Source organism: Cottoperca gobio, chromosome 9 (genome assembly GCF_900634415.1).
Source record: "Cottoperca gobio chromosome 9, fCotGob3.1, whole genome shotgun sequence".
Lineage (NCBI taxonomy): Eukaryota > Metazoa > Chordata > Actinopteri > Perciformes > Bovichtidae > Cottoperca > Cottoperca gobio.
Window position 1 is genome coordinate 10,608,300 of NC_041363.1, and position 11,831 is coordinate 10,620,130.

Below are 11,831 nucleotides of genomic sequence, written 5' to 3' on the forward strand. Positions count from 1 at the left end.
ATAGTGGAGTAAAGTCTACCTGAACTTAAAAATCTAAAAATTTTGATTCAAATCCTCCAATTAACATAGTCACTTGTAGGCAGTGGCGTAGCTAGGCCTATTTTAGGTGGGCTTCAGACCCTGGGGGAGGGGAGAGATGGCACCGAGTAAATCAAGGGTGCTAGGACCCTGGGGAAAAGGGTGTCCCCAGGTTATCCCTATGTACACCCGTGATATCATGATAGCTATCAGTAACTCCTGAAGAGTCATGCTGGAGACCAGAGGTTGACATTTTGGAAGATGCACTGTCTGAAATTGTAAGAAGTTATTAATATGTGTTAGCTCCTTAACTTTTAAGGCATGTCAACATGACTAAGGCCAGGTAACATGGACCTGGTTAACATGACTAATATATTGACGACACAACCAGCACAAAACATTCTGGGTGTGTAGTGGATTTTCCAGTGAGTGAATGTCCAAACAGTAACTATCCCATTTATTAATCTTGGTTATTTGCTGTTGACAGAGTTTCTTGATTATTATTCCATTGTCTAGGCTTACGGAAAGAACTTCATCGCGACACTTGTGCTCACCGAAAGTTCCTGTTCACCTGTGACCTTAACACACCTGACTGGTGATACCTCATAGACTAGACACATAGTACCATCTAGTGGTCAGAAGGCTTTAAACTATTTACATACAATAGAACAAATATAAATAAACATGATAAATGGCTCCAACAAAAGTTTTAAAAAATCAGCACAAACTATTGGATTATTTACACATGTTATACTCCTTAGCAGACCCAGAAGTTGTTTTTGTTATTATATGTTTAATGCAATTTCTATAATGAAAAACGAGAACATGTACGCTTCATGTAATGACTGTATTGAATTTTCTCGATAAAGTTTTTTAAAAAGGGGGAGAAAGTCTAAAAAGTAGACTCAAAACCTGTTGCCTGTTCATGGGGAGTCTGTCCTCGGCGTCCTGTCAAGGTGTGACCGCAGCAGGGCGCTGCTTCCGCACAGGAGAGTCCTTGTGCAACACCGAAACTCTTCCCCTGGTGGTGAAGGAAACAGCAGAGAGGCGGCTGTTGGCAGACTGTGTTATAATGTCGGGCAGAAAGCCCCGGTCTGTGGCAAACCCTCTGGAGTCTGCGATCACCACACCGAGTGAGAGGATACTGAAAGAATGCCACACTTTATATGTCGACAGCGAAAACGGTAAATAACCAATAACGTGGATTAAAATGAGTCAACGTTATAGCGAAGTTAGAACCGTGGAGCAGATCCAAGCTCGCATAGTCGTGAGGTCATGTCATGTAGTGGTAAGTGGGGCTGAAGTTTGTAGTGAAGGTAAAACTAAAACGCTGCTGGGTTAATGTAAAGTAACTCAGGTGTTGTTCTGCAGCAGCTGCCTGTCAGTGTCAAACACGTGACATTGAACACTGGTGTGGCTCCTCTGCAGCTCCTTAAGGGCAACGCGTATCTCTACTACAGCCATTGCACTGTCCCATCACGTACCATGTTACATTTCTGTTTTAAACATGGAGGAAATGGGCTTAAAACTAAACAGAGCCTCCTGTAATTTACTGTAGGGCCTATGTTTAGCTGTTCAGCTCAGTGGCTATGGTTTTATGGTCCTGGAGTTTTCTTCAACAATAATCCTGTTCAGAGGTGGAATGTAACTAAGTACATTTACTTATGTATTGTACTTAAATTCAAATTTGAGATACTTATAGCCTTACTCTCATTTTATGTAACTTTACACTTCTACTTTCACTACATCTCAGAGGCGAATATTGTACGTTTTAATGATCTATATTTCTCTGACAGCTTTAAGTACTTTTCAGATTACAATTCTTCATCCCCTTCCTGTCCAGTGAAAACCACGTAGCACTACAATTTGGTGATTTTTCAATGTGTGTAAAATGTGATGAATTGCTGTAGATTAAACTACCAAACACTATATTAAGGGGTTAACATTAGCAAAACCATAAACATCTAGAGTAGTAAAATGCAACACACAGTACACATTAATGCAGCAGTAATATGAACCAACAACATCCTATAGGATATAACCAGTAAAACACCCACAAGGAACATTTTACTGCAAAATGACACATGATTGCAGGACTTTTATCCTATTTGTAGTGGTCTTCACAGAGTTGTATTATTACTTTTACTCTAAGTAAAACATCTGAATACTTCTTCCACCACTGATCCTGTTACACTGTGTAGTTCACTATGAGTGTGCAGACTTTGCTCTTACAACACAAGTATGTATGTGTTCTGTCTTAGTAATTACGGTATATAAGTGAACTCTGGTATAATAAAGAAGACCGAAACAGAAACATCTGATAAGAAGTATGAGCTGCTCCACTTCAGTAACAATGAATCAGTACATTTTTCTAGATTCTTCAATGTTAAAAAGACAAAATAAGATCGGACAGGTAGAAAATTTGAGCTTTTAACACAATTTAATTGCCAAATATTTCCTAGGACGTTTCGTCGAAGGAATTAACTTAATAATTTATTATTTTGTGACAAATAAAAGGGTAAATACAAGTTTGTTTTCGGGCTGCAACTTTAACTTGCTGATTATTATTTTGAATAATCGATTGTTAGTGTATTAAATGACAAAATGTAGGGAAAATTGCAACTTCCCAGAGACCAAGGTGTCATCTTTAAATGTCTTATTTCAACCAACAATCTCTTGAATATCTTGAACTTTTAACATTATTTTTCCTTAAAGAGTTATTTAAATAATTCCATCTTTAAAACACTATGTTGTTAAACTAATCAATTACTAATTTCAGTGCTGATTAGTGTGAAAGAAACACTCAATTTAAACCCATGTAAATGCTTATTTGTCTTGTTTTTAATATTATAATCTTAATTTCTCTTATATATTGAATTGTATGCTTACTTGTAGACAAATCTGTCATTTTGTAACGTTCAGCTAACCTGAACCTAGAAGACTGTCAGGGTTACATGAGTAATGAATCACGATATTTGTAATATTACATGTTCTTTCAAGGAACCTCCCAGGAAATGATCTGTAAAATATATATTTTTTATCTCTGCCATGTAGAATGTTTCTGAACCTTTATTTATCATAGGAGGTTATTGCTTTTTCGTGATCACCGTGTTCACATTCACACATTACGTTGTGAGGATGCTCAGCTTACTGTGTGTGTGTGTGTGTGTGTGTGTGTGTGTGTGTGTGTGTGTGTGTGTGTGTGTGTGTGTGTGTGTGTGTGTGTGTGTGTGTGTGTGTGTGTGTGTCTCTGTGTCTCTGCAGGCCTGGTGAAGATTGCCAGCAGCCTCGGAGTTCGGCTCCTGCCTCCCAGAAAGAAGATCATTGTGATGATAATGGGGAACCACTCTGCAGGGAAGAGCTCCTTCATTAACTGGTAATTAATCTTATGGTTTACTTGAAGAAAGCTCCAGAAAACAAAAAGAGGAGAATAAAATAGCCTAACCTCCCTCGTCGTTATTGTTTTCATTACCCCAGTGAGATAATTCTGGTTGAACATGAACATAAAGGAGGAAGTGATATGGATGATAATCCTCCAACACGTATTTGATGTCTCCATAACACATACATTGTGATATAGAACATTGTTACATCACATTAATCTAATGTTATTGCTCATTGATGGCAACATTGCCCACAATACTCTAAAGAAAGAGAAAGAAAATATTGGGATTTGGACAACTCAATTCTTCAGATAATTTTTTGCCATTTAATTGTTTTATCTCTAAAATGTGAGAGAATAATGAAACATGTCCTTCACAAGTTCCCAGAGCTCAAGGTGACGTCTTCAAAAAAGCTTTTTTAGTTGGATAAACTCAAACGGCCTCAAACCTAAAGTTATTTCATTAATGACAAGGACAAGCAGCACTTCTGTTGCCAAGTAAATGACCATTTAAGTTATTTATTTATTTATTTATTTATCGACTAATTGTTTTAGCTCTACATTTGGTAAAAAAAGGCCCGACTGTAGTGTCTGTTTGAGGGATTGAAAAACTCTCGGTTACATTTGAAATGATTCCCCTCAGCTAATTCAGGAGAATGTGTTTTAAACAACCTCCCTTTTAGGTATGCTGAGGAGCACATACAGAAAGCAGGCGTCGCCATTGAAACGCAGGGATTTACGTTCATCACAAGTGGTCGCAAAAGAGAATCATTGACGGTAAGAATGGCATGAAGGTGGCCAACCTTTCTGCTCATCCAGAAGAACTTAATGTTTATAAGATCTGAAAAGAGAACCACAATAAATACATTCAGCTTTGTGATGAATGCTTCTTTTCAATGCTTTTATCATTTATTTCCAGATCTTATCAGTGTTTGTTAATTGACAGTATTTCATATTCAGATGTTTTTGAATTTCTAAGTTTATTAATGGAAAGCTTTCATCATAAAGGTTGATAAAGCGATGCGTTCGATGTCGGCTTGTACGAAGGGGCACTCCCTCAGTCAGTGGTGATTTCTCACTCTGTATGCTGCTCCAATGAGGGGCTTTGTTGTAGACACACACTCACACTCACACTCACACTCACACTCACACACACACACACACACACACAGATGCCTCTTTGCAGCATATAAATAGGCTCGGGAGACACCTGTCTCTCCGTCTCTCCGTCTCCTCTCATCCTCTTCCTCTGCCTCTCTGCTCATATCCTGCTGTGGTGAAGGTGATGAAGATGAATTAGATATTTGCAGTGCAGGACTGCCGAGTGAAAGGATTATCTTCTATGTACAAGAAAGCTTAAAGTGAGCGTACTGCAGCTGATGGAAGACTGAGTGCAAAGTACCAAGAAGAGAGAGGACTCTGTTATAGCGGGCTGAGAGCTCAGACGAACTGCAGATCAATATTTGTCTCATCAGGTTATTTCTCACATTGTCTTTTGAACTCTTTCACAGGGCAATGCAACCCTACATCTCTACCCTCACTTTAGACCAATCCTTGAGTTCAAAGGTAAGCCTTTTCTTGTTTAAGCATCAGTAACTCATAATGGGTTTCTGAAAAATGAACTATTCAAAATATTTGCCGTGGTTGTACTGATAATGTAGCCATGCCGCTCCACTTATCTTTTACTGAAATCCATTTTTATGTTCATAAACTAACCATTATGTGAAGAATTGGCTCTGCATCACAAAACAGGAACATTTCTAAATATCTGCCATAATAGTAGTTTAGTTCATATTTTATGTTGCCCTTATAATCACTTAAATCCAGTGGCGTTGCGTCTCCCTGCCTTTGATACGGAGACTAGCATCAAATATTTCCTCCTTTAGTGTGAAAGGATACGATCAGCACTGCAGTCTCAGTGCACAACACATGCTCATTAACTTCTGCCTAAAATGTTTAAATAATGCCATCCCTTTTGCAGTATGTGCAAGAGAGAAATGCATATGATTGGGTTTTTTATTGATTTGTTTTTCTCTGCTGGCATCGTGATGGAAAACATCAAAGAGAAGATAAAGTGTTCAAATTAGCCGGAGAAGCAGCGTGAGGAATAGTGAGCAGGAGATGAATGTAATCATGAGATGCAGCCAGACATTGATTCCTTTTAGGTTTAAGATAGTGCCCTGCTGTGTGGCCAGTTAAAGTTAATCTAAGTGTGTGTTACGGACTCATTGCAAGTTTGTTATTTAAGATTATAGAATTTAAAACATTTCATCCAGATCCAGTTTGTATGTTTAATCCTGCGTGTTGCTCAGCAAATGTAACCCAGTCTGAACCGATTAAGTTTCCTTTATATAATCAGACCACACTCCTGTTCCCCCTGTCATTACATTTGTCCCGTTTGTTTCTGAGGTACGGGAGTCGAGACACGTTGAAGAAAGACACATAATTATCTGCATATTGTTTTAAGACAGTTGGGCTCAGCTCTCTGTGCGTCAGCAGTGGTCTGAAGCCTCTGGATGTTGAGGTGGTCATGCAGAAAGTCTGGGTGTGCCTGCTGTCTGAGTGGGAGCATCAGGATGGAGGAGGGAGTGGCGGGGGGTGGGGGGGGTGGGGGTAATGTATGTGCATGCGTTTGACAGTGAGTGTGTGGAGAGTGAGGGTTCACTGGGTGCGGACCGGAGCGCTCACAGTATGGCTTGTGAGTCACACGCCCCATCGACAGCAGTGCAGTGCAGTGGAGTATCTGCTGAGAAATGTCACAGCCATTAGAGACGGCACAGCCCAGTAGCAGCAGCAGCAGCAGCAGTAGCAGCAGCAGCAGCAGCAGCAGCGGCTCCACTCTGCAAGCCCCGAGCAACACCAACGATATGCTGCCGGAATACAAGCCTCTTGAAATATCAGGCGTTTGTTTACCTGTCACAGCGACGGAGGATGACTCATCAGAAAAGCTCCAGATATCCTTACGTGGGAGAAGAGCTGCTGTTTATACAGTTTAATCTCCTTTGGGATATGCTTAGAGATAGTTCTTAACATTGTTTTAGACTTACATTAAGGATGTTTTTCTCTTTATCTTATCAACCTGTTGTCAACAGTTTACACTACATGCTGCATGGGAAGCAACTGTTTTCAAATGACTATATTGTTAGACAACAAAGATGTTTGGCCGTGTTTTTTACTCAATTCCTTTAGATATATTGTTGACCTGTTAAGTCCAACAAGTTCTTTTTTTAGTCTTGGTCGATGCAGCATTATTGCAGCCTTTGCCCTTTTCCTCGTGCACAGGATCTCCAGTGTAACCTTCTCAGTTACAGTCACTTGAGGAACTTAGCACCTATCGGCGAGTATCACTCTCATTTCCTTTTCACCTTTTGGTTGACTCAGAGGACTTTCTTCAACTGTAGTGGACAATTATGTCTGTAACGATGCTATTTGTGTTTAAATTGAGTTGCATTACTGTTTTTTTTTGTCTTTTTAGTAATGCAAAGATGCATGCATGTGTAAGGGAAGTACAGACCTGCAGCCTTATAGAGAGCAGCTTGATAATATCTGCTTTTTAAAAGATTCGTCCCCCACAAGTCAACAGTCATCCAGTCACCTTGGGCGTGACAATAATGGATCGATATTGCGAGACTGTGGGAATAAACTCCCTCGACGTGTGATAGGAGGCAGATGCATTGATACTGTGGCCATGCTGATGTAAGAAAAACATAAGGGAATACTAATGCGCCACAGAAGTCCTGCTCACTGCAGCACAAGGATGGGATTTGTACTGGCTGTTAACACCTGCCCGTGTGTGTGTGTGTGTGTGTGTGTGTGTGTGTGTGTGTGTGTGTGTGTGTGTGTGTGTGTGTGTGTGTGTGTGTGTGTGTGTGTGTGTGTGTGTGTGTGTGGGATGGGGTGGTGGGTGGGGTCGGGTGGTGGGTGGGGTCTAAATAGTGATGCTGTTCCGGTGCTCTGGGTTTGAGAGGGACTCGGCTCATGTGTGGTGGTTGTGGTGGAGTATCGTAACCTCACACAACGCGTTGCCTCACAGTCGTTCTTCACTGGCTAGCTTTATGTCCCACGCCCCACACTAAAGCTGCCAGTTGAAGAGCTGTTGTGTGCAACCATGACAACAGACCGCTCCGCAGAGGGGACGGTGAGACCTAACAAATGTTTTCATGTGTTGATTGTTGAATAAATTAAAGATCTATCTGTCAGGGTGTGGCCGCTGTTTGAGTTAAACCAGCATTTATTGATGCTTTTCTTCTTACATGTGTTAATGTGTGTGCAGCTGACATACACCTTATCCAGACCACCCTGTACATTTTTGCAATATCATTACAAATGCTCATTTCTTGCAAATGCAAACCTGCAAGGAAAAAAGTTGACATTCGATCTTCTTGATCTTTAATGTCTCCGGCCTTCCTCAGGTTTTCCATGTATTGACCGCACTGCGGCTTCCACCAGCACATAATAATATAGTCATTAGAGGTGACAGATTCCTGCAGAGACTCAACCTTGTATTTATCTTCTTTGTTGCCAATCATTTATCCTGAAGGAAGCACACACACACAGCGCTTGTATGTTCCAGGTGTCATGGACTATCTGTCTGCTGAGATCTCCACTTCCAAGCAGAAGAAGTTCAGTCTGGTGACATTTGTGGACACACCAGGTTTGGTGGACGGAGACATGGTCTACCCTTTTGATGTCAACAGCGCCATCATCTGGTTGGGTATGTCTTTGCAGCTGTAAGTATTACTATGTACTCTTAACTGTGTTGTGTCTCTCTAATGGAATGTCGTTTGTGTTTTGTTGTGTGCAGGAGAACAGGCGGACTTGGTATTCGTGTTCTTCGACCCGATGGGCCAGGCGCTCTGCAAACGCACACTCAACATCGTGGAGAAGCTGAGTGAGAAATGTGGAGACAAACTGTTGTTCTACCTCAGCAAAGCAGATGAAGCTGGGAAAGACACAGACCGACAGGTAAGTTCAACTTAATATGCCAAAAATGTCAAGTTAAACATATTACTTATATTAGTTTTTTTCTGCAGAGGGTGATGATGCAGATAGTCCAGGAGCTGTGTCGCCGTCCAGGTCTCAACAAATGTGGTTTTGATATGCCTACAATATACATCCCCAACCCACAGAAGGTAAGAGTGTGTGCTTGCCGTATGTCCCCGTGATGGCCAGATTTCTTATTAATTAATTTATCCTTTACAGGGAAACTTTACGATTTGTGATGACCTTATTTAAAATTGTTTATTTGTTTTTCACCAAAAAGGATGTTCACAAAACTAAAAAAAAGTGTGTGTGCTATCTGTGATGCAATACAAATGTTTCATAATAAAATGTAGGGTAAGTGACTAAGAGTGGTAAGAGTTTTACGCATATTTTAATGATTATTTGGATAATATTGTGAAGGGCAATTATTTCGGCCACAATAATTGTGACATGATATTGCCATAGCTCCCGTGCCTCCTCAGGTCCAGGTCTGGATTTAAAGCTGTCTGCTATCGTTGGGGCTTGAACAGCCATTGATCATTCTTGAATATAAATTCTCCTCTCTGTAACAGGATGATTCATTTTGCAATATGATGACTGAGAGAGTTATCCACTCTTGGGGACGGAGGGGGAGGGGTGTCTTTGATAAGCCACCTTTGACAATGACAGCCCCAGTCCTGAGTTATTGCGGCACCATCTTGAGATCTACAGCCACAAAGCTCTACTCCGCACGATAGATTTGTGTACATCTCCTGACCTCTAATTTATTTTCGCTGAGCAAGTGTAGCTTCACTTTCTGCAGAGTCAACATTGCTGTCCGTCAAAATGCCCTCAGGATTTGTTGTCCAGACCTTCCCTCTTTGAGATGCACAGCCGTACATGTTTGTAAAAAAAAAAATGGATGCACTTATGAGCCTTTGTCTTGTTCAGCCGAGCCGCTGTGTGAACCAGATCGATGGGGTGTGTCTGACCATTGAGAAGACCATCAACCAGGCTGTTCAGAAGACTTTGGATCATCTGGAGAAAGACTGTGACCTTATTTGTTCCACCATCAGCAGCAGGCTGGAGCAGGACAGGTTCGAGTTATTGCTAAATTTAATTTACCCTGATCCAAAATGACATCTCAGAGCGAATAAAGCGTACCACGTGTATACAGATGAGATAAGAGCCACCCAGTGTCACTATCTGATGCAGAAAATGTGATTTTAAAAACCAAATTTCCTCTGTGTGAACGCAGGGCGGATGTGTCTCACAACAAAAGCGTCCGTCTTCACTCGTTTCTGTGTGGCGCTCTGGGTATTTTCCTTCCCGCCCTCTTCATCCTCAGTTTCCTTGTGAACACCTTCTCCACCGAACAGCTGGACGAGTTGTTGGGTGAAAGGCCGGCTCGGACCCTCTTCATCTTCACAGTAAGTCCAAAGAGTCACGCATACAAGTAATGAATTACAGTGAAATGAAATATGATATTGTTCTATAATTTGCAATTATTTTCTTGTGGTGTCTTTTCAATGTGTGTCTCGTAGGGAATAGTCATTTATTTATGGGACTGGATACCAGAAGATGGACAAGTAGTGTTTGTCATCATTTTTGGAGCTTTTTGCTACCTCCTGCTTTTCCTAGCAAAGTATTTTGCAGGGTGAGTCACGAATATTCAATACAAACATATGCACACGTTGAGCTAAATGGTAGCTTAAAAGCTGAATAATGACTTCATTCATAAGTCAATCGACAGAAAATGTATCTGCAACTATTTTGATAATTGTATCGTGTAAAGGAGGTTTAAGTAGATTCACATCACACACACACACACACACACACACACACACACACACACACACACACACACACACACACACACACACACACACACACACACACACACCCACCCAGAGGAAGTGATTATTGATATTCTGAGCAAACACTGTTGTGATGTTCTTCATCCTCAGCCGAGGGAATAAGACTCTGACGAAGAAGGAGAAGAGGACGATGGCAGAGTACAGTGATTATATCCAGGATATTGTCAAAACTAAGAAGGTTAGATTCTATTTTGTCCCATTATGCCATGTCTCGTACAAAAGTTAAAGCTGCAATAATACCATGTGTATTCACTATGTGTAATGCAGAAGGTGTCCTTAGTATCAAACAGACAATAATTATTACCTGTCTCTGCTGCCCTACAGAGATTGTTTTGCGTCTTTTATTTCAGTTCATTGTTTTGGATTAATGACTCACAACTTTACTGCTAACACTTATTAAAATATATAAAGTGTCATTTGATGTCAATAAAAAAAGCGTTTCCTGAGAATCCAGCACAGGAATATCAGATCTATATGCAATGAAGCAACTATATAGACATGTCATTACAGAATGTAAATACATTGAATATCTAAATGATTATAACTTCAATGCAGGTTTAATATGAACTAACACAATTGTATTTGTCACATTTGAAAACATCAGAAATGTGAACCTCACACGGTTCATTTTACTCCACAGGGGACATTGTATGAATGGTACCTCCAGCAGTGTGCAGCAGAATATGACTTCTGAAGCTGAACACAGTCCACAGAGGTACGTCGATATATTGCGACACGGCTTTTGTGAAAAGCGGCTCAGCTGCCATGGTGGATCATTTGGTGTTTTCTAGTGGAATCAGTGGGACTTTCTAAACAGATGATCAGGTTCTCTCTCTCCTCAGTCGGGCAGGTGTAACCTGTAAATGCAGCAGATATCACTGCCAACATTTATCATCTCAAGAGCTTCGATTTAAGATGAAGTGCCTTTATTAGTCAGTACAAGAGAAGCTGTGATTGTAGTTGTTTGATGAAAACAAATTTAATAATGTGAATAGATACTTGTATTTTTCGTAATACATAAAAGTTGATGCAGAAAGAAGTGTTTACAAACTGTTTCTTCATTTCTTCATGGGTTACTTGCAGCTGCTTTCTGTCAGCATAAACAATGTTTTATGACGTCCTCTGTGAAGCCCGTTCTCATATAGCAAGTCTATCATGTCTTTACAAAGCACCAGAATGTTCTACACTTGTATTTGACTCTTAGCAATACTACAATAACCAATGCTGTGATAACACTTGGGCCTCAAATGTTTTCCTCCCAATAAGAATGCAAGCTTTCTCCTGCCTCCGATTACATGTTTGTTGTGTTGTGTGATTTGTGCAGCCTTCAGATATTATTACAACAGTATAGTAAAAGTAGTGAGCGGTGACGTCTGTCAATGCACTGATGTGTATCTCCTAGTTGTTAATGAGTCTCCTTCATGTTGTCTTTAGATCTGTGTAACTCAAATCCTGTTTTATGACTACACCATGTAATGCCTTCACTCCAGTTTTAGTAGATATATATTTATTATTAAGTCTTCAAGGTGCTTTTTACCCAAATAATGTAGAAAAAGTTCTATGGGCTGTTTGCAATATCATTGTGAACACTG

The 11,831-nt window shown here is 40.4% G+C and overlaps 1 protein-coding gene across 2 annotated transcripts; it reads left to right on the forward strand.

The window, feature by feature from the left end:
* The first annotated feature begins 980 nt into the window (after positions 1-980).
* On the forward strand, positions 981-11,295 carry LOC115013990 (uncharacterized). 2 transcript variants are annotated; one of them, XM_029440591.1, is made up of 12 exons: positions 981-1,202; positions 3,283-3,394; positions 4,084-4,177; positions 4,912-4,966; positions 7,974-8,114; positions 8,205-8,365; positions 8,434-8,532; positions 9,314-9,459; positions 9,621-9,792; positions 9,907-10,019; positions 10,330-10,417; positions 10,880-11,295. In XM_029440591.1, the coding sequence occupies exons 1-12, from the start codon at positions 1,091-1,093 to the stop codon at positions 10,931-10,933; spliced, it is 1,347 nt and encodes a 448-aa protein (XP_029296451.1). In that variant the 5' UTR covers positions 981-1,090; the 3' UTR covers positions 10,934-11,295. The 2 variants fall into 2 exon arrangements, with proteins under 2 accessions (XP_029296451.1, XP_029296452.1); XM_029440592.1 differs by lacking the exon at positions 981-1,202 and adding an exon at positions 1,820-1,900.
* Positions 11,296-11,831: the final 536 nt, after the last annotated feature.